This window comes from Struthio camelus, chromosome 16 (assembly GCF_040807025.1).
Source record: "Struthio camelus isolate bStrCam1 chromosome 16, bStrCam1.hap1, whole genome shotgun sequence".
Taxonomy (NCBI): Eukaryota; Metazoa; Chordata; class Aves; order Struthioniformes; family Struthionidae; genus Struthio; species Struthio camelus.
In genome coordinates, this window is record NC_090957.1 from 21,656,511 (window position 1) to 21,678,882 (window position 22,372).

The 22,372-nt window shown below is 39.7% G+C and overlaps 2 protein-coding genes across 4 annotated transcripts in view; one reads left to right on the plus strand and one right to left on the minus strand.

Moving 5' to 3' along the window:
• Positions 1–1,517, minus strand: part of MNT (MAX network transcriptional repressor) — a 107,146-nt gene extending 105,629 nt beyond the window's left edge. The window contains exons 1-2 of the mRNA XM_068910374.1: positions 1,396–1,517; positions 437–523 (exon numbers count right to left, since the gene is read on the minus strand). The gene's annotated coding sequence lies outside the window, so the exon portion shown is untranslated. The remainder of the gene's footprint in view (positions 1–436; positions 524–1,395) is intronic.
• An 818-nt stretch (positions 1,518–2,335) lies between these two features.
• The window catches only part of PAFAH1B1 (platelet activating factor acetylhydrolase 1b regulatory subunit 1), a 43,309-nt gene continuing 23,272 nt past the window's right edge, over positions 2,336–22,372 (plus strand). The window contains exons 1-2 of one of the 3 annotated variants that reach the window (XM_068910376.1): positions 2,336–2,465; positions 22,148–22,359. In XM_068910376.1, the coding sequence (XP_068766477.1) occupies positions 22,328–22,359 (32 nt within the window). In that variant the 5' untranslated portion in view covers positions 2,336–2,465; positions 22,148–22,327. Of the gene's footprint in view, positions 2,466–2,565; positions 2,652–2,887; positions 3,233–22,147; positions 22,360–22,372 lie in introns of those variants that run through there. The other 2 variants (XM_068910377.1, XM_068910378.1) reach the window with 2 other exon arrangements.

A 22,372-nucleotide genomic window follows, 5' to 3' on the forward strand; every position in this document is an offset into this window, starting at 1 on the left:
ACCGTCCACTTCTTTATACCCCTGAACTCTGATCTGCAGTGCTATGATTGCAAGCCTAGATGTGCCAAATGCAAGCATTGCTAATTATTCAAAAATGTTTAACAATATAAAATAGTTCCACTTTAGCTGTGTGAAGAGCAAAAATGGAGAAAAGAATGAGATCCACGCTGCAATTTGTCTTACGAAGTGAGAAGTTGTCTCCTCACTGGAAATTTGCCTTACTGATTTATCTAACTGTTTATATCATCATTAATTCTATTAAAAAGTACATTGAAATCGAAGTACTTTATGCTTTTGGTCCATTTTGGATGTCATCGGTATTTGGAAATATTTGTCTTATCATCATCTCTGGGTGTAAGCTGTAAGAAGAAAGGCCTAAATGGATTCAAAACTTGTAATCTAGCCAATTAAAAAAATAGTTAATGGAGGTTCATACTCAACATTTGTCCTGGATGCATTTATCAGTTCTGCATTCTGCATTGGGTTTAAGTAGTCTTCTCTTGTCCAATGCTGTATAAAACACCTATATAAAGAAAACAGTAAGTGACTGACCATAAGCCATAGCACAACAGTGAAGTTGACAGAAAGCACTGTCAAATGCCCTTAGTAAACAAATTTTCCATCTTATAAATTTCAGATGTTAGTAATCTCAGTTGTTATTTGTAACAGAAACAGATAAAACTACATAGTGTTTGGTGTTTGGTTATGAAATTTTCAGCGTCCCTTGAAGGGGGCTTTCTTGAATTTGTTGCCACATTTTTGTCAATTTTACATGGGAAATTATTTCCCCAAATCAACATTTTAGAAAACTTTACGGCTCACACTAAGCCTTGTATTAGGCTGGTGTAATTATGCTGTTACGTCTGCCATCATTAGAGGTGACTTTGGTCACCAGTCGTTGATAGTGGCACGCGTAACAGTTTCCTGTCACAGGGCTCCTTCTGCTTTGCATCTGCAGCGATGAAGCGCATATACTGGTTGGGTCCACTGTTGGACCATCTCTGTCATTTACCAAACACAGACAATCTTGCAAAGCACCTGGGTAACGACTGCTCTCGCTGATGCTCACACGAACCACTGAAGTCCGTAAAGATTGCAAAAGCAAAAACTGAGGGGAGAATTTGGCTTCTGATGTATCCAGCTGCCTAACCATGTGTTGTCACACGGCAATTAAGGGAGCTGGCAGTTAATTTCCCTGTGATTCTGTCTCCTCTTCTGTCAGTCGCTTGTTCTAAGTACGTGGGTTAGATTATCAACGGTCGGTGCCTCAGTTTACCATTAGGAACACTGATACATTAACACTAGGAAACTGGGAGATTTAACGCACCAAGGTTTGTAGAAGACTACGAAACCCTTGGGTAAAACACTCTAAGTGCAAAGTATGATTTTTCTCACACTGCTGCGTTGTCGCTGCGCAACAGCGAGCTGCACCGGGACGCGTCAAGTTCCTCGATCTCCGCTCGCACAGAGGTGAGCGTCAGGAGCGACACGCGTGCCTCCTTCCAGCCGGGTAACCCCAGCTCTGCGGGGCGAGGTTACTCACTAAAAATAGTGCTGCATCAGGAGCAGATTCCTCACAAGCCACAACACGCCAGGCCGGTGCATCTCTGTGGCGACACCAAACGCAGCCGCAAGCAGAAAGGAGCAGCACCGCTCGGCTTTCACATCATCATCATCATCATTATTATTATTACCATTATTATGATTATTATTATTTTTCCCCGTGGCAGCAGCACCACCTCGGTTAGAGCAGAGCGGGCACCAGCCCCTTCGAGCCGCCTCAGCCGCCCGCCCGCTCCCGCCTCGTCTCCTCACAGCGCCGCCGCCTCGCGGGCAGCGCGAGCGCCTGCTCGCTCGCGCGCCGCTGCCCCCCCCCCCCCCCCCGCCCCCCAGGCGCCGCCAGTGCGGCTCTGCCGCTCATCAAAGCGCGGAGGCAGCCGAGCGGCTCCCAGCGGCGGCCGCGGGGGGGCGGAGCGCGGGCAGCGCGCCAGGGCACTTACGACGGGGCACGGCCCGGCCCGGCCCTGCGGTGGGGCGGGCGCGCTGGCGCGCGCGGGGCACGCCGGGAAGGCAGGCCGGTAAGCAGGCGGACTGCGCGCGCGGGGCACGCCGGGACACGCGCCGTGCGCTTCAGCCTCCCAAGATGGTCTCCGGGCGCCTGTCCCCGCCCTCCGCCCCGCACATGCGCAGTGGGCGCGGCGGGCCGCGCTGCTCCCTCCCTCCCTCCCTCCCTCCCTCCCTCCCTGCCTGCTGGCGGCCGGGGCGCCACTGACAGACCGCGGAGCCGGAGCGGCGGCGCGAGCGGGGCCGAGCCGGCCGACACCCCCCCCCGCCCCGCGCCCTCCTCGCCGCGCCCCGCAGCCCGCCCCGCCCCGCCCCGCAGGCACCGCGCGGCCCGGTGAATGGGAGAGGCGGGCGGCGCCGGCCCGACGCACCCCAGCCAGGCGGCGGCGGCGGCGGCTCGGGTAAGGCGGCGGGCGCCTCTGGTGCCTTCTCCCGCGGCGCGGGGGGCTGTGGCGGCGGCGGGCGGCGGCCGGGCCGGGCCCTGGCGGCCGGTGTTTCTGCGCGCTCCTCCCCGCCCTCGTCTCCCCTCCGCTGCCCCCGCCCTCCATCTCTCCGGCTCGCTCTCAAAATGGCCGCCGCGCCCGTTGGTGAGGAGGGAGCCGGGGAGGAGGCGGGGGGAGGCGGGCGGCGGAGGCCGGGCGAGGCGGGCGGGGGAGGGGGGGGGACGGGCTCCCCCGGCCCGTGCTGCCGGCCGGGGGCCGCCGGGGCGGCGGGGCTCGCTCCCTCCCTCCTTCCCTCCCTCCCTCCCTGCGCGCCGACCGCGCTCCGGGTGACTTAGCAGGAAAACAGGGAGCGGGGGGGCGAGGGCGGGCGAGGGAGCGGGGGGCGAGGGCAGCGCGGAGCCCCTCGCCCGGGCCCCGGCTCTCCCTCCCCGGCTCCCCCCCCTCCCCCCCGGCTTAGGCCGCTTCGTTTCTTCTGGTGACTTAGCAAGATACCGGGGAGGAGGCGATGGGCCCGGCAGAAAAAAAAAGAAAGGCCCCTAGGGCGGGGGCCCTCGCTTGGGGGTACCTGAGGGGACACCGAGCATCCCTGCTCCGGGTCTCCCGTCGAGGCTTCCCTTCTGTTCTTCTCGTCTCCCCTGCCCTCTCGGGGGGCAAGGCGGTTGCTTTTGAGGAGATGGCCCAGATCTCCAGAATCAGCTGCAGCACGGAAAACAAAACAAGAATTGGTACTGCAGGGGAAAGCAGCCGATGTTATTTTAAAAACGGGTTTCCCATCCACCCTGTTTTCCTGCAGTGATCTAGCAGGGGGAGCGCTGATAGGAGGTGGCTCAGACCTTCAGAACCAGCTGCAGTGAAAACGGGGGAGGGAGGTCTAATCTCTCCTTCTCGGGGTCATATCGCTGCCTGGTTGTCCACGGTCGCGCAGAGTTTCCCTGAAAACCTTTTAATAGCATTGAGTTTCCTAAAATGCTCTCTTTCTTGCTACCTTTGAGTGTTTGTTTAGGCAGGAGGTTATATGCAGACAGGGCTTTCGATGGAAGGGGGGGGTGGGAGTGGTGCCTCCCATAGAAAGTTTAGGATTACTCAGTTTTGTGGGTGTGAGATTTCTTTTTGTTGTGGCTGTTTAGGGTGGACGTAATTAAATTTGACCTTTAATACCAGTAAAAATGTGACATCTTCCCTTTCTTTGCCATAATATCACTGGTAAAATTTCTCTGCTGATAATGCTGCAGCAGAGGGCTTGGTTGTTGCAGGTCAAGTCAATTCATAATGAATTACCTAACCAGGGGATGGTGAAAGGTTATTGAAGCTATATTAAAAATATTCAGTAAATGCTATTTTACTGTAAATAAATGTTTGGACATATTGACCTGGTTGAATTATATTTTTATGTGGGGTTTCTTTAAATGTATATTCTTATGACAATATTATTTATATAGTATTGGATGGGGGGGTGTTAAAGAACCTATATTCAGTAATGATCACTTAATAAATGATTGTGCAGCGTTCAGCTGGCTTTTGGAAGAGGGAGGGTCTCCTTCCAAAATGCTATTTGCCCTTCGAGTCATTTTGGAAAATAATAGGAAAATTCTGTTCGGGGAACTAAACAAAGAAAATATTTTTAAACAGAAAGATTTGTTGCAAATTTCTAGCTTATTTTCTGGGATCTCATTTTTCTATGTTTCTTTTGATTTGACCATGTTTATGGATGCTGTGTGCAGCCATTGAGCAGAGAAGAGACTGGGTGGAGTAAGGAGGCAAAGCTGCGAAACGGCTAGATTACCCTTTCATAGCTTTTTTTTTTTTTCTTTCTCTCTCTTTTCCTTTGCTTGCGTTTTGCTGGGGTGGAGGAATACTAATTGCTGTAACAATGAAGTCTCTTCTTTAGGGAAGAATCTAATGGTGCAGGAACCTTCTGAAATGAAACAAATCTAGCATTCTGCTTTGAAGCTTATTTTTCTGCAGAGTGGATCTTGATTTGTCTGACAGTGCAAAGTGACCAGTCACTGTTGGAAAGCAAGATTTTTTTTTTGTCTGTTTGTCCATTTCAATGAATTGACTTAGATATTCACTTGTTGAATTTTTTTTATTTACACTTTAGATGAAGATTATGTTTTTACAGTTTTTTACATACCAGACTATCTGAAATGTAGACAATTCTTATAATGTTGTGTAGTGCTATATTATTTGTTCATATAACTTCTTGATTAAACCATGTTATGGTTGGATGTAAAAAAAAAAAAAATTACGTCCCTGCTTTCTCTAGTGCCCCCAGTAGGGTAACTCCTATTAGTATACACACTTAATTGTATTACCCTTCTTCATGTCCTGAGTTCAATAATACCTCATGGTTTTGGGAGCCCTTTTGAAAGGTATGACTCTGTAAGAATCTCACTGTATCACTCTATTACTGCTGCATCATGGGGGTAATACTAATGCCTAGACTTAAAGTTGTATAGGAAGGCATTAGAACAAAGGATTTGGGGAATACAATAGGGATCAAATGAAGCACCTACGAAAGACTGCTTTTAGAAGTACTCTCCAGTTCTAGAGGTGGCTAATGGTATTCCCACCTGAATTCAGTGTTGGTCAGAGCAAGTATAACGCTGAACATGAGCAGTTCTGAAGGAGAGTGATACTGTGGTTTTTTTTTTTTTTTTGAGTCTTTCTCAGTTTTAGAGTCTAATCTAGTTTTTGATGGTAGATGCACATAGATGACACTGCTTCTGGTTTTAATTTGCTCTGAATTCAGTTAAAGGATAGTGGCTTTTTTATGGGATGTAGCTCATTTACTAGGGGAGTAGAAGTTGTAGGATCAGATGTATGCATTCGCTAAATGCCTATGTCTAAAAAAGAATACCGGATGAGAGCAGTGATGAATCCAATATAATGCCTTCTTGTAACTTACATTTTTTTGCCTTGAAATGATGGAAGTTGCTTTCTTGTATAGGAGTAACTTGTTAATTTCTGTGCTACAGAAGAAAGACATTAATACTTACCTTTATGACTCTGTGCAAGGTCTGTCTTGCATATATTGCTGATGCTTCTTCCTATACTGTTTCCTATGCTCCATCCAGCCTTGAGTGCTCAGTGTATTCTTTGTATGCTCTCAACTTTTTCATCTATCCAACTTAATGTAGATGGAGCAGCTGCTGAATTAGTATCTGTTGACTGTCTTGTTCAACACTCAAACCTTTTATTTCTTCAAGACCTTTATAACAACCTGTGCTAGTTTTAATGTTTTTATGGGGGGCCGGAGGGGAAAACCTCTTTTAAAATGTTCTGAGCAAATGGTAGCTGGGAAACCCATGCTTCTCTCTAGCCCTGAAACATACTGTTCATGTTCATTACAAAATTTATTTACAGCTCTCTGTAGCTGCTTATAGTAGTCATGAACTAAAGTGATTTGAGTTACTACAGTATGAAGGGGAGCAGCTTTTGAATAGTTTTGTTTCAGTCAGCTTTCTAGTTCTTCTGTAAACTTCGGGCTGGTTTCCCAAATTAAAGGGAAAGACACTGGGAGGGCTGTTGAAATTTCTGAAGCGAACACTGAAATACCTGTCAGTCTGAAAGTAAGAAAGACTTAAGCCTAACTCTGTAAAATCAATATGGCAATAAAAATCAGTAATTATTAATGATAAATAATAATTTTGGGTTCTATATAGATAATGTGGATTTTTTTGACAGCCTATAACACATGTAACTTGTGATTGATAATTGAAGATATTTCTCAAATATTAGAGCCATGTGTTGATTAAACTGATTCTGGATTTATTCTGTCAGGTTTATTATAGAGAAGTGGTAAGTTATGTACTGTCTGTAAATGCAGACCTATTAAGAAAGGTACCACTGATCTCTTAATTCTCCTCTGTCTCCATTTTAAAAAGCTTAAATATCATTGACAGAAACAACCTGTCTACTAAAAAGTTTTATTCAGTTGAATAAGCGTTACTTAGGTTGAACGTCTTTCTCAGGAGTACTTTCTACCCAGCACAAGGGGAGTGGGGTTCCTAGGGTGACTTTTGGGTGTTGTGATCATAAGTGTTTATTAGTGACTGTTGCTTAGTCTTTTGACCTGCTTGCAGGGTAGGTTACACCTCAATATAAGATTTAGAAATAGGCATTTGCGCTAATAATTTTGGCCCATTTAAAACTATTTTTCAAGTAGATAAAATTACTTCAGAATTCTTCAGTTGCTAACAGGAGTGCATATGCAGTCATCTTCTATTGAAAATGAGGTGATTTGATTTGAATTCTGGCTGTATTATGTCAGCTTCACTGTGGTGCCCCTAGATAAGGTTGAGTTAAATGTCTGTTCTAAAATAACTGTAGTACACATTTAAAAAAAAAAAAAAAGAAAGAAAGAAAGCTTGTCATCCTTCATACTATGCTTTGAGACCTACTGATGAGTATTACATATTAGAAACATTTGAAGAATCATGTTTTTTGTCGGGTGCTAGGCAAATCATTTTAGCTGTCTATCTGAACAAGACATCATACCCTGCAAGTTAGGTTTTCAGAGAGGAATGAAGAATTTAGCAATTACCAGCTTAAAACTAGAGCTAGACACTGCATGTTAGTCCAAACAAATGTATATATCTAACTTAGTTGTTTAAAGAAGGCCTGTTTTTTTTCTAATACAGATGCCTCTCTAAATTAGCATATTTAAAAACTCATGCTCTAATTATTATTTTCTTTAATCCTCGTGCTTTTTCCTTACAGGATTAGGTAGGTGTGACTTAAGCCGTTTTACTTTTAAGCTTACTGTCATGGAAGCCATCTAGCATAATGCTTAATACTGGCATGTACTATTAAGGAAATTTCCAAGAAAAATGTTAAACTTCCTATGCTACTTACAAAATAAGCATATTTACTCAATGTTTATGTCTAGCTCTGATCCATTTCATCAGTACTATAAACATGCAGTCCTCTTCAAAGCCTCTCATGTGTGCACAGCATTGTCATACTAAGCGGTATCAAGTGCACCGGTGCATGCAGAACTACAAGGAAAAAAAAAAACATTATGAATCCAACGTACTTGTTAGCTGATATATTTAGAAGTGTTTTAACTGTTTTCCCCCTTAAAAGTATTGCTTCTGAGAGAGCCCAGCTGTTTGAGTTGGCCATTTATGGACTTTATTGGGTAAAGATTGTGACTAAATAAATAGGTTAAGTAAATCTCTGTGGTTAAGGTTCTACTGTTTCTGGAAGAGTTACCTGGTATTTTTAACTAGTAACTAGCTGCTGCGTTCTTGAAAAGTTATTTCCAGTTATGGGACAACCTGTCATGCTTGAGGCTTATAGGTGGTGCTGCAGCAAATGCCTGTCCTGTAATTTTCTCAGAACTGTTGTTAAATAGGTCCTTGTTCAGTGAGTTCATAGATACGCTTTTCTGCAGCACCCTTTATTCACCAGTGCTTGTTGGTGAGTCAGCTGGTATACCTTCTTTGAGGTAGGGTTAAAGGTAACAGGCTTTTATGGCATGATGGGGTACTAGTTTACATCTGAGATAGCACAGAGGCCTTCATGACTGAGATTATTTATAACTTCCTTCTCATGTCAGTGCTAACTGTTCCTATTGTGCTACACAAATCTAAGTTCTCTTTGCTTAACTAGGTAAGTCTTTTTTTTGCTCTTTGAACTGCCTTTGCTTTCATTGGTTGCCTTGTTTTTCTGTTTGGATGTAGGTTGAATGTATCCTTCTCTAAGACTAGAGAAAATCAGTAAGAAGCATTAACACCCAATTAGCTGTGGATGAATTAATGTTTCTTCCTTAAAGAAACGATACTGACAGGTTTTTTTTTGTCTTTGATTCACCTGTTTTTTGGGTGAAGAAAAGCATCAGATGAACAATTTCGTGTATTTAGATGTTGACTTACATCCTGTTAAGAGGATGATGTCGTTAACTTGAGTGTATATATTTTTGAAACAGATGGTATCTGTTAATAATGGTAGAAGTTTTTGATTCTAACACAACTAGATTTGTAGGTGGCAAGAGTAAGCTATAGATGTGGGGAAAGCTTAACAGAGGAGCTTGGACCCTACTATTCAGCTTCAGCAGACAGGGTGGAGCTGAAGTTGTGAGATCATGTGTGCTATTTTTATTTTAAAAAAACAAACAAAACTTGGGAATAGTTAGCACTATACCCAACAGATGGAGAATTTATCATTTTTATATGGTTTTGTTACACTAATAAGGCTTGGACAAGTCCTTAACGGTGGATAATCTACCAGTACCGCAACATATTCTAATTGTAGACGCTATACATCAGTGGGGGATCTAGGGATTCTGAGGAGGGATTTTTGTAAGGTTAGGAGGAGGAGGACAAGCTGTTCTTAAGGATGGACTCCCACGAGCCTCAGACTTGCTTTAGAAGGGAGTAACATAATTGGTGAAGATAAGGACTAAGAAATGATCAGACACCTTGTACAAAAAAAAAATCCTGATTTTAATACATTCTGTTAGTCACTGCCACTTTGGTACCAGCGTCATGAAAGATTAAAACTCTATTCCCTGTGATGGAACAGAATGTATATGACATGACTATGTTGTTCTTATTTTTTTTCTCTTTACTCTTTTTAAGTGAATCCAGATTTAGTTTAAAAGCTTTGAAACCAGGTAAAGACTGAAAAATAAGTTTTCATGGTTTGAAGAGTGGAAGTTCAGTCTGAATTTTTGTATGGATTTCTCTGTGGTTTTCACCTTCTGTTGTTTCTAAAGCTTTAACATAATGTATTCTATCCAGTTTCCTTCCAGATACTTTTCATGTAGAAATTTTATCAATCTGCAATCATTTTTGTCAGCGCCACATATTCAATGCAGCAGGCAGTTTAATAATAGAAATATTTCAACTTAGATATAGTCCTGTGAGCTGCTCAACAGTTGCAAGTCTGCTACTTGATTCTTCAAGTCAGAAAAGTAGCAATGAGTGGAGGAAGTGAAAGGACACAGTTTAAATCAAGGGCATGGTCACTGGTCAGCTATAAGGAATGTTTCTGAATATAAACTCTCTCCTTCTGGTGGAGAAGATAAAGTAGCTTAAATACAGTGTTCCAGAAATGCTAGCTTAAAATGTGTATGTATCGTTTGATCAAACAAAAAAATAATTTCAAAAAATATTTTTGGCTGAGGTTGTCCAGATATGCATCTCACATGTCTCTAAATAAGCTTGAAGTAGCAGCTTGTAGCACTTCAGCCCACTGCATTTAGAAAAATCAGTAAGTTATATTTGACCGAAAGGTGTCTCATGTTTCCAGTAGTTTGGTGGAAATCCAGTGGGGGGGTGCTAAAGTAAGTAGAAGGCGAGTTTAAAATTTGTTTTGTGAAATAATTTCGTGCTATCACTATCCTAACTTGCTAGATAACAGCATAAAATGTTCTACTTCTGAAGTTTTTTCTTTAACCTCTTGTAAAGCTTTCTTTTCAACTGCAGCCAGATTTTTTTCTGGGTTGTTCATTTATTTATACTTACCTGAATTTTCACACAGAATTGAATAGGCAAACTAGAAGTAGAATGGTTTCACTGGTTTTCTAGCAAAGTCTACATATAAGCCGTAAACTTTAAGCTTCTTCCAGTTCAGAGTTCAAGAAACTAAAATGAAAGGTAGTGAATGTGTGCTTGAGATGTCTCTGCTGAAGTAAATTATATCATACTTCAGTTAGAATTGCAAAACTAGTGGTGGAGTGAAAAATTCAAAATTAAATTAATTCAAGTCTCTTCTCTTCCCAGAACGTATTTTTCTAGCAAATTTGGACAAAACATATCTAAAAGTCAAAATAGAATTGGTGCCCAGAAGGTAGCATAACCAAAAAAAAATTTGTTGTTTGACAGTCCTAAAAGCAGGTAATCAATACCAATGATTTATTAAATGGTAGTTATAAATTGAAATAATAAGGAAAAGTAGATGAGGAGTAAATTTGCTTCAGAATGCACTCTTCTAATAAGAACAGAAACGCATTTATTCAGAGGCCATGCAATACAGAGTAGTTAACTTGCCTCTGTTTTATAGCATTTTGATGACATTTCCTAATTTTATTTTTTATATGAGATTAGAACCTGGATTCCAAGTCTTTGGAACGTAGTTGTTATACCTGATCTGTTTTAAATTATTTTCTGGTTCTACATGCGATTGATTTATTCTTGAATTATGTCCGAAAGTCTACTTATATGACTATTTAAAAAAAGTTAAGAAGAAACGGTACTCGTAAACTACGGTCTCTGTTTTTACAGTTTATTAATGGGATTGACTCTGTTGGAAGCAGGTGAAATGGATAAGAAAGTAGGCAGAGAACTTTACAATCATTCTTGTTAAAAATGTTTACTTGGGTAGATCTTTAACTGTGAACTGAAATAGAGAATGTTTTTGTTAACTTACTGCAAAAAGCGAGCATGAAAAGCACTGTACAAGACAGGCAATGTTGTATCTAACGGTACATTGGTATACTGTTTAACAGGTACGTGGCAAAATATTTGCGTTCAAGAGCTAAAGCATTTTAAGACTTCATTTAATTGCAGAATAGCATTGACTTGCTAAACTTTTGAACCAACAATGTGGTTCAGAGTTGCATTTCAGACCAGTTTGTTTTTTTTCCAAAATAGAGATTTGCTGGAGCTCACTTTTTCGTAATTCTTCAGCGAGCTGAAGTACTGTACTGAATGTAAGTTGAAAAGTGAAAAGAGTTGCCTAGCTCATAAATGAGTAGCTCTTTTGTATTGTTAGGCTCATCCCTGCAGGCTTAGCAGGTGGTTAATTCTAACCTTTTCTAGGATTAGGTGTGTAGTCTGTGCCACACTGTAAGAAAGAAGTACTGTATGGCTGTTCTCTTGTGATTTCACTGTATGTATTTTTCCCCCATAATTGGGGCTAGGGAGTGGGGGGGGAAAGGAACTGGATTTTTTATTTTTTATTTGTTACTACTTGTTTTCATAACAACGGACCAAGACGGACATCTAAGAAACCTTTGTAGGTTATAATATTATATCTAGAAAATATGGATATTACATAACTTTTAATTAGATCCATATTGAAATGGCAGCTTCTATCCATTCTTTCTAGAATACGTTTGTGTAGAGTTGTCTTATTTTGTGGCTTGAGTTTGGTAGAGCAGCTTTTTGCTATCTTTAGAACAAAATCAAGCCCATTAAAATTAGTCTAGGTTCTTATATACTGCATCTAACAATTTAGAATTATAGTCTAAAGGTATACAAGAACATTTAATCTAGTTCTCCCGTAAAGGATTAAACTGTAATTGCTTATAAGGCCTCTTGTTAATATGTTATGAAACAAGATGCACTATTTAAGAACCTTGTAAGGATTTACTGTGCTAGCTATGTAGCAAGTGACAATGTAACAATAGTTTCTACTTTATTAATGCATAAATGGACAGTAGTATGGAATTCAATTCTGATTGTATCAATTCAATTAGTCTTTTGCCAGTTCTGGTCTCTGTTACCACTTAAGTGACTGATTTACCTCTCACTGGGATTGAAAAGTTGCCCAAAGAGAGGAAGCTAACTAGACAAACTACACTTTCAGGTACATTAACAAATTCGGGAGAAAATGTATGAGAAGCGTTCTGCCAGTTAAAACAACTTTTAAGAACAGAATATATTAGAGGATCAGCTTGAAAGTTGGTATCGTGTAGGTGGACGTCCAAGACTTTTAGGATTTACATAGGTTGTTGGAACTTTTAAGTGATTGCAAATTAAGATTTAAACTTGAAGCTAAATGTGAGCAATTTAAAATTCTTAAATGATTTCATAATGTGGACCCTGTTGCATATACCTTGAGGTCATAATGGTTTGTATGCCTGTCTAGTTGAAGAACTAAGATAATTTTTAATGATTATTGCTGTTTTTCTACTTTTGAGGCACTTTTGGAGTGCTTAATGTTAGATGTGCCTAAACTGATACTCTGAGAATGTGATCTCATATTTTGTGTCTTTCATCAAGGAAACTTTCTTCTAAAATGTTATTAAAGGCACTGTTTTATCGTAACGCTACTTTAAAAAAACCAAATGCTGTCTTCTAATTGGGTTTATGATTGGTTTTACTGCATTTTCTACGTACGATATTAGAATACTTTGGAGTATTGGGATTCTGCAGACTACAGGGAAAGCACTACCAAAAATGTACTGTTTTTAAAGTGCCCCTGTCTGTTAAGCTTTCAGTGCTTGAAAGGTATTGGTCTCTTTGGTATGAGCACGTTCACTGTATAACTTATGCTATTTCTTCTGATAACTGATTTCAGATAGAACGAACTACTGTTACATTTTGAGTGTGTGTAGTTCTTGTTTTTGTGGGGATGGTTATAGAGCCTAAGCAACATTCACTTAAACTTAACATTCACTTAAGCAACATTCACTTAAACAGAAATTTTATTTATTCTTAAGTTCCTGAAGGAACTATGAACACGTATTCCAAAATCTGCAATAACAGATTGATCAGCAACAGTTGCTAGGTTGTCTGGACTTCTTAGACAGCAGCAGAGTGAACTCAGGTTGATTTGGATCTATTCTAAGAACCTATTGGTTTGACTGTTTGTTGTTTCTGATGCTGTGCACCAGGAAGGCTAGGAGCTGTCAAGGAAAATGATTTTCTTGGTTTAACTCATAAAAATTTAGAAGCTGATCTGAGAGAAGCAGTAAAACATAACAGGGGTGAATCTGTGTTGGGAATTATATGAGATAGGAAAGGTGCTTATGAACATATTAAGGTGGACTGACTATCTTTTATAGTAGTTAGTAAGCGATGTTTTTGTAGGCTTGAGGACTGACTTGATCAGAATGATAACGATAGTGATCCTAGAGTTCTAATGGATGAGACAGACTTTCAGCATGATGCTGATACGGATTTTCTTGTTCATGGGAACTGTGGCTTGAGCAATCAGAGTAACTTAGGCCATGAAGCAATCCAGTAAAAATAAAATTCTGATACTTATAAAGGCCTGATAATGTAATAGACCTATGCCTACGTGCCTCTTTGCAGCTTTACTGAGGTAACTTAAAAATCCATTTAGATTCTGCAAATGTCTGCAAGGAAAACTAGTTCATGATGAACTCCAAATAATTCTTCTGTTGTATGACTGTATGTCCCGACTTGATACTTGTCTAGATTTTCTTAAAACTTACTTTTCTAGTGTCGTTTAGAGACCTGCCACTCATCAAGGCATTGATACAGATGATTTTACTGTGTAGCATGTTCACTCACAGTGAAAGGAGATCAGTTGATCTTAATGCATGCATGTTAAATGGGGTCCTGTTAATACTACAGAAGCATGCTCAACTGATAATAACAAAGCAAGCATATATCAGGAATGAAAGATGAATTTGACAACATTAGTAAACTGCTATTCACGTATTTTATGTTTACTGGTTTATATATTCTTAACATAAATTGTAACTGTTGTAAGTTGCTAAAGTGTGATGTAGACAGAATTTATTGGGAATGTTTTTTCCTGTACCTTTTCTTTTGAAGAGCAGAATGAGTATTGTTAAGCAATTTCAGTTTCATGATTTGGTTATAGCGTTGACATATAAACAGTATTTTTGACACATCTGATAGGAGCAAAGGAAAGGCCATGGACACCTCTGAGCTGGTCTTGCTGCTAAAGAAAATACTGAGGAAGATGGTAAGATTGTAGTTGTACAGTCCGATATTTCAGGATATGTTTATCGTAATGCTTGAATTTGGAAGGACTTCATAAGAACTTCAGATCTTAATGTTAAACACCCTCTTAATAGCAACATTAGCAGGGAATCAGCTAAGCTTGGTGCTGCATGTTGGCGGCAGCTAAGCAGTGAGTGCAGTGCGGTGATGTGATCCCCATAAGGCAATGCAGTTTAAAGGACAAAAACACTAAAAACACTTAATTTTTCTGAGATGCCAAATCCCTGACAGAATTTATACCTTGTAGGGACCAAGGTAGCATCTTACAGAAGATGTAATTTATATCATGAGTTGTAATTTATATCATGAATTGATAACTGTTAGGTAGTGGGTTCTTTGACCTCCATAATTATGACTTCAATTTTGTCACAGTATACTATATGTTATTTTGAAAGAGTTGAGTGCAAAATAATAATTCTGATTAGCAAGCTACTTCAAACAAATTCCATGATATTTTTGCTTTTTTTTTTTAATGGCTTCTATGAATATAGAATGGGCAGTTGTAGAATTTTAAAATTCTGATAACTTTGTTTTTGCTTGGTGCTAGTTTAGGTAAACAGGTATTTTTGGCAAGTCAAGACTAAAAAGAACTAAGGTTAATTTGATTTCTTAATCTTTTTCAATTATTTTTCAGACAAACGCTTACAGGAAATATGTGTCTCTTGAGGCAAGTATAAACAACCATAGAAATGCCTGCAACCCAAGGTTTATCATTTATTGGCATGATATATTGTGAACTGAGGGGAGTTATGACTCTCTCTTCTTTGAAAGTGATATTTTTTTACTTCATTACTTTGCCTATATTTTAGTTTTACACTTTGAACGCCTACTATACAGCTTTCTCAAAGAGCTAGCAAGTGTAGCTGAACCTGCTTCATTTTGCTATTTGTGCATTTTATGAATGCTTAGCAGATCTCTCTTGTTAAGTTATTGTAAAGTTTTCCAGTAGTCTGGGAAACACTTGAGCCACATCAGTATCAGGACCTACTGTTGAAAGTTTTGAAGAAGAAATTGTATTTTGAATGGTTAGGATGCATCAGTCCGACTCAGGAAGAGGGTGGATACTATGGTACCAGACCTTTGAAGTCTCCTTCATGTGTGAAGTTACTCAGCTCTGTATCTTGACATTAACCAATTGCAAAAGGTATGTATGTAGCTACCTTCAGGGTGGGACCATCTTTAAATGCATGTCAGGCACTCAGGCAGTGGTTCTGAACCTCAAAACAATTTTAATAGGAGTAAACGTGTGTCCTTAATATGCATTCTGGGTGAATCTTGCTCTCCTGAACGCTATGAGTGCAGTTGGCTCCAGCCGGAGGCTTATGTGGTGAGGCTAAGGAATCTCTGAATTTCAGTTTAGAAAGATGGGAGGCATTTCTTAACAGACATGAAGAGGCAGAGGGTCTTCCACTTCTTTAAATGAGTAAGAAGAACCTGTGCTGTGCTGTTTCCACTTGCTCTTGTAAGGAAGGATTTGTCTGCTTTTCAGGTTGTTTTTCTGCCCAATCTATTGCTCTCTATTGGGGGTTCTGTATTTTTTAGACACTTGTGTAGGGAAACAATTCTGGCTCTATAATGAAGTCTCACTCCCTTGGCTATCTGTCTTTTTTGAAAGATTACACTTCAGTATGCCACTCTTCAGTTCTACAAAACTTAGTAATTGAATCACTTAGTAATTTTATTTTTATTGCTCAGACATTTCTACAAGTCTATTCTTTAGTGTAAAAGCCTAATCTTTAGCAAAATGGAATAGTTAGCAGTTGAGACAAGATGGAGTCGTCTGCTGAGGGAGGATATGATGCTGTTAATGGAACCAAGCAAGTATAGTTTATGGTTAGTTTGTGTTGTGAAGTTTCATAAAGAAGTAGCCTACTTAAATTGCAACAGACAATGTTCATATTTTTTTCCTGCCAGATACTTGTATGTACTAGAAAACTGAGCAGATGATCCTTACAGCAGGAATAAAAGGCAAACTTCTGATGTGTCATATCTTTTCCAGTGCTACGCGTTTAGCCATGCCTCACTTCCAAGTTGAAAATGCTTATAGAAACAATTGATCTTGCTGTAAACACTTTAGTCCACTTTTGCAAGTTTGTGTGTCTGCAGAGGTTCACCACGCAATGCTTCTGTGTATGCAAACGTTATCGATGTGGAATGAAGTAGGTCTTAAGATAGAAACTAAAACTTTTTGCAGTATGAGTGGGACTACTAACAGGAAGCGCATCATATTTTTAGTTAAATATCAGTTATTACTCCCTAGATGTGTCTGTTTAGGCTGCGTCCTGTCTTTCTGTACTTAATACAGAATAAATAAAATATTCGTACGCATTTTTTCTTTCAAAAAAGATCTAGCTGTGTCATGACATCACATTATCCACAGTAAGCTGTTGATAATAAACATCACTGATGTCAGGTAAGATGTAATGAACTTTTTTTTTTTTCCTCAAGGGTTCTCTTTACTGAACATAGTTGTTTCCTCTCGTTACTAAGGTTGTTTTGGTGTGTGTGTGTGTGTGTGCACATGTAATGCAGTAGGGATTATAAACCTTGGTAGACAGTGGAGGAGGACTGGTTAGTCTTGCTCCACTGAGTTCTGTATGTCGTAAAGCTCTCTCTCGCTAAAGAAAAAGGCAGTGCACATGCACAATACTCATGTCTATTTTCTCTGTAACTTCTAAAATAAAAAGCAATTAAAACTGCATTTGCATTGCACCATGGTGGTAACTTGTAGACAAATTGAGTATGACCCCTTTGCTTATGTAGTATCTCTATATGTACTTCTAGCACCTGCTCGATGTTGTGCTATCACCTAATTTTATAGAAAGCCTACAATATAGGACTGCTACAAAGCAGTGTCATAGCGGGGTCTAAATATTTGCTTCTCATGACTGACTGTTGGGCTTATTGTAATGTCATAGTAAATAAGAGGGGTTAGATTTTTGTAGGCTATGAAAGAGTAGTATTGGAAGATGTTGAATAATGTATCACCAGTGTTTAGAGGAGTGCCAATTCTTGGGTGAACCAAGATAGGCTTCATCTGATCCAAGAGTGGGTTGCACTCTGTCTTAACCTTGTTTATACGTGTGCATCCATTGAAGTACAATAATATGTGCCCCTTAATTTGCAACTCACTTTCATGTTTTACATGGTCAGCAGTCCAAATGTAGATAAGAAGGAACTGTTACTTATTGTCACTGCCTCTTGGCTACCAGGTGAGCTGAATATTAAGTGCTTTCTCTGTAAAGGCTGCTTGCTGTGCAGGCTTGGCCTTAGATTTTTTTTTTAAGAGGTTTTATTGTTTTCTAAATACTCATAATATTTATAGGACTTGCAGTTTTGGATTCCTTCTCCTCTAGACCTTCCTACATTTGTAGGGAAGTGCTGTGGTTCAGCATCAGTAACATGATCTGAAGAAACTGAATTAATGTTACATTCAAGACATCCTGCAGGGTTTAAGACTAACAGATTAAGTAGACATTATTTGTAAACTGCAGAGGGAAAAACATGGTGGATGGAGTTATTGAGATCTTCAGACGCTTGACCTAGGCTGGTAATGAAACTCACTTTGTAAGCAATCTGTAATTTTACATTTGACTGTTACTTTGGCAAACTTGTGACTAGAATTTGTTACCATATTTCATGGAATATTGGAATTGGGATTTTACTTTTTATATCGCATGTTGTAATGCATGATCTTTGAATTAACTGCCATGTGATTTCCTTTTCAGTAGTATTATGATGTTACAGTGTTAGTCAAGTGACAAACCCTTCAGGAGGAGGCTAATACAAGTAGTTAAACTGTTGTTTAAATATAACTTAAAAATCAGCTTAGTTTCTAATGGCTGGTAGTTCACCATTTGTGTTCACTAGTAGTGAATAAAAGCGGTTTCTGTTGTGTTACAAAAAGTGCTTTCCCTGATCTTCCTTAGTAGTCTTAACTCTAATGGTAAAAAGGATGTAGATTGGCCTAGGAGTGTTACATAGCAAAATTAAAACCTTATGATTCCTGTGACCTCAATTCACTGTTATTGATGTATTAGAAATGAAATTTGTGCTAGTGGTAGTTTTCCTCAAGTACTGAGTATCCATGGCTCCAGTGCTAAGAGAGGAGGCAGGTTTCTTAAAATCCTTGGTAACATCTGCTTACTGCTTACCTGAGGCCAAATTAAATACAAATTTTCATATGCTATCTGGACCCAGCCTTTTCTTTCCAGGTGGAAGTAAGCTGTTGAAGTTCTGAGTAGATATAATCATTCTTATGGAGAATCTCCATACTGTGAGGAAGTTTCAAGACTGAAGATCAAGGATTTAAGTTCTAAATATTCCAATGAATTAATGTGAAGCACCAATGGTGGACTAGTCCAAGGCTCAATTCATTTTCAGCCAGATGAAATGCTGTTTTGTCCAACTTGCTTGAAATATTTTAGACTTTGGCAAACAAATTCAAATCTGTACTTGTGTCCAGACTGCTTGCTGTCTTAATTGTAGGCTGAATTTAGCTTATATTCAGCTAGTTAACGTAGGAATGTGTATGACCTCTAGAATTCTTATGTAAGAATAACTACAGTGGCAGTGTGCAGAGAAAATGTATTGAGACTTTTGGTAGTTTTGTATCACTCAGCACTCAAGGATGAGACAAATGGGGAGAGAAAATTAGGCAATATTCTTACGGTCATCAAGTTATAAAGGTTGCAGCATATGTTTGTCAGAAACACCACATCAAAAGGAGCCTCTTCTAAAGGAAGTGACTCTGATTTTTCTTTACCACAAACTCGGTATAGCATACTTACTATATTTGTTTTAAAAGGCAAAGAAATTCTTGGTTAGATTGACTTTTTAAAAAATTGAGTAGAAGCATGCCAGGTGAAAGAGTTGATATCAGATAAGGGTAGTGCTGAGTGATATCTCTGCTGTATAGCATCCCTGAAGAAAGGGAATCCTACCTACTAGAAGCAGCATATGTTTAGCATTAAAGCTCTATCCTTTTTGCGTTGTCTTTTTTTGGGGAGGAGGGGGCAATTGCTGTTTTTTGGGGGGGGCGGGGGAGATAAAGGGTGAATATGAAGGAAATTGCCCTGAAAATACTTAGCCTTATTCATGTGCCCTTTAGTTAAAAAGTCCATGAATACAGCAAAGTGCACTTTTCAGAAGTGCAATATACTGTGGCTCAGCTGTAATTTGCTAATAGCAGAAATCACTGTTTTGCCCTATTGCTGATGGAACTCGTCTAGTGCTTGGATGTGTTTCTTGATAACAATTCAGAGTTAGAAAGATGGTTGAGTGGGCTTAGGACGTGGGAAATATGTGCTTTGGGCAGACGGAGGGCGTAAAATAGTGCGTGCATCAGCAAGCCAGGGGTTGCTAAGTGCTGACGATATAGGAGGAGAAAGAAATTCAGGGTTACTTTACATTTGAGGGGAAAAAATTTTTCTTAACTAGCTGATATATCAGGGATTGCCTTAACTATATAGTTGTTTTTAGGCAAGCATTGCAGTTGTATTGCCTAGGTGCAATGAAAAAATGACAAAATGCTGACGTTTTGGGGGAGGGGGTTATTATTGCACTAATACTGGATTTACAGAGCTTTTGCTGCTTAGCAGTAGTTCATACTATGAAAAACACCGTTGTTCTTAATGCCATGATTTTACCATGATTTGTAGTATTACAAACAGATTTTGAAAGTTCATATCTGATATTTTGCTATTCAGTGATTCAAACAGTGCCACTGTATAGAAAGAGGTACCTTACTTTATTATTCTCAACATTCGTCACTAATGAAAATGTTATGATATTTAAACTGAAGTGCACAGATTCAGCCATTATAAACCTCTGTTTTTTCAGTACTTACATTTATAGCAGCATTGCCCTCTAGAGGGCACTTCTTCTGATCACTTCAGTAGGGTTTTTTGTATTAACTAGATTTCCATTAATTTCTGTGCAGTATTCCTCCCCTGTAGTCACAAAGATGCAGCTATTGAAAGCCAGTTGTCTTTACCTGTCAGGAAGCAGGATATGGGACAAGAATAAGCAAAGTGTTTGCTTCTCCTCGCTGAGAGCCTGGAACCTGTGCTATCAGTTTTCAACTGAATTGTTTCTGAAATTGTCAAACAACAAATTAATGCCTTGCCTGTTTAGAGTGCTTGTGTCTTAAACAGCTTGCAGTGCAATATTATGGCATTTGACATGGAAAATTCAACAGAGGAGTGAAATACGAGTAACTTGCAGCTTAAGCTTATTTTAAAACAGAAAACTGAAGTCTAGATAATTACCGCATAGGTTTAGAAAGCAACCCTTTGATTTCCTGTGACTGGTAAGTAGGCATTAATGATACAAACTTAATATTTTCTTTATTTTTTTCATATAAGAAAGCTTCTCTGTATAAAACAGACCTCTTATGAAAATTGTTATCCAACTTTTATCGTCAGTGTTGTGTACCTGTGCGTCTAATGGAGAAGCAGCAGGGAAGAGGCAGTGGGAAAATGTATTTCCTGAAGTAGTTGGTGGAAAATTGACAAATCCAACTAATACCTCCTAAAACTTGCGTGTGTTTTCATGTTTGCTTTACCTCATTGCTAAAAGCTGATTGATCAGACTTGTTTAGAGGCTTGAGCAAATGACGTGTTGTATACTTGACAGGCATCCACACATAAGAAAAGCGAGCTTTAGCATTTTGTCTTAATCATGCTGCTTACGAAAGAATACCTGCAGTGCTGCTAAAATTGTTTTGTCGATGGCTCCTTGACTAAGGTTAAAACTACCCAGTTGAAGTAGTTTGTACGCTAAGAATACTGAGGTCCATGTTACTGTATAAGAAGAGGTTAAACAGTGTACGTATGATTGTGAAAGGTAGAATTTCTAACTGACTTGGATCCTTTCTTGAATACATCAAATTTCAGAAATAATCAGAATTAGCTTGCATTGTCAGAGGTGTAGTGATAGAGTCACCATCTGAATGCAGTTGAAGTAACACGCTTCTCAGCCCTTCGCCATGAGAGTTCTGATAGGATTTTTTTTTGGTTTAAATATTTGCCAAACCCCAAATACAGGCTAGGTTTAACTACAGGTAAACCCTGGTAACACATGACTAAAAAGAGGGCAAGTATCATCTTTTAGAATGTGATTCTTTGACACTTTTCAGATAATGTTAGTAGATGGAAAAATAATTCGTCAAAAATAAATGTGTAATGATATATCTGTGAAGTTTATGTGCTGAGTTATACCTGTAGTCTTCAAAGACACCATTTGGGTAAATCCATGAGAACTACCTAATACACTGCCGCAAATAAGTTAGTGACAAATTAAGTGCATCTTTATGCCATTAGTTATGGTCTGCAGCATACCATAGCATCCTTCGTAGTCTCTTTTCAGAACAGTTGTCTTTACTTAAACTCTGCCACTAAATTTGAAAGATGCAGGAGAGCATTAGCTGATCTCTACTGTAATGTGTTGCAACTGAACTGAAATTAACCTTGTTATTTCTTATTTGGTGGGGAAATAGATCTGCAAAAGATACAAAATCTGGTGTAAGGATAGAGGATTTTAGGGAGTAGCTTTTTGACAGCAGTAGTGAGTGCAAAATGTAGACTGTTTAGACGAGGCCTATATGTGTGTGTGTGTGTTGGTGGTGATGTTTTTCATCAAAAAGAATTATGCTGTAGTGGCCTACAAAACAGGACTGAGCTGTAATTGAGGAGGTCCCCTCCAGCTCCCTGCTTCTGGAAGGAGAAATGGTAGGGGAGAGGGTAGGATTAAAAAAAACATATATAAACCTGTCTAGGCTGCTCTGTCCAGATTGGATATTGCTTTTCTGGATTATGCCCTTACAGCACAAAGAGGGAGTGTATTTACAGTTTTACTCGGCTTGCTCTGTCTAGAGTGTTTTCTGATCTGGGTTCATAAATCTTTGTCAATCCAGAGTGACTGTGAATGCTTATTTAAAGGAAATAAACAGTTTCTTTCTCTTCCTTCTAGATGGAATGAATCTTCCTTGTTGAATGCCTCCAGATTTCCTATTGGATTTCACGTCTGGAGAAACCCTTTTCCTTTAAGCCACTCTGTGGCAGACTGAATTGTGGATCCAGGACTCCTAAGACTTTGGATCTTGAGGAGGCAGCCACTGCTGAATTGCATTAACCTGACATCACAGCCACAATGGTGCTGTCACAAAGGCAACGAGATGAACTGTAAGGAATGGTT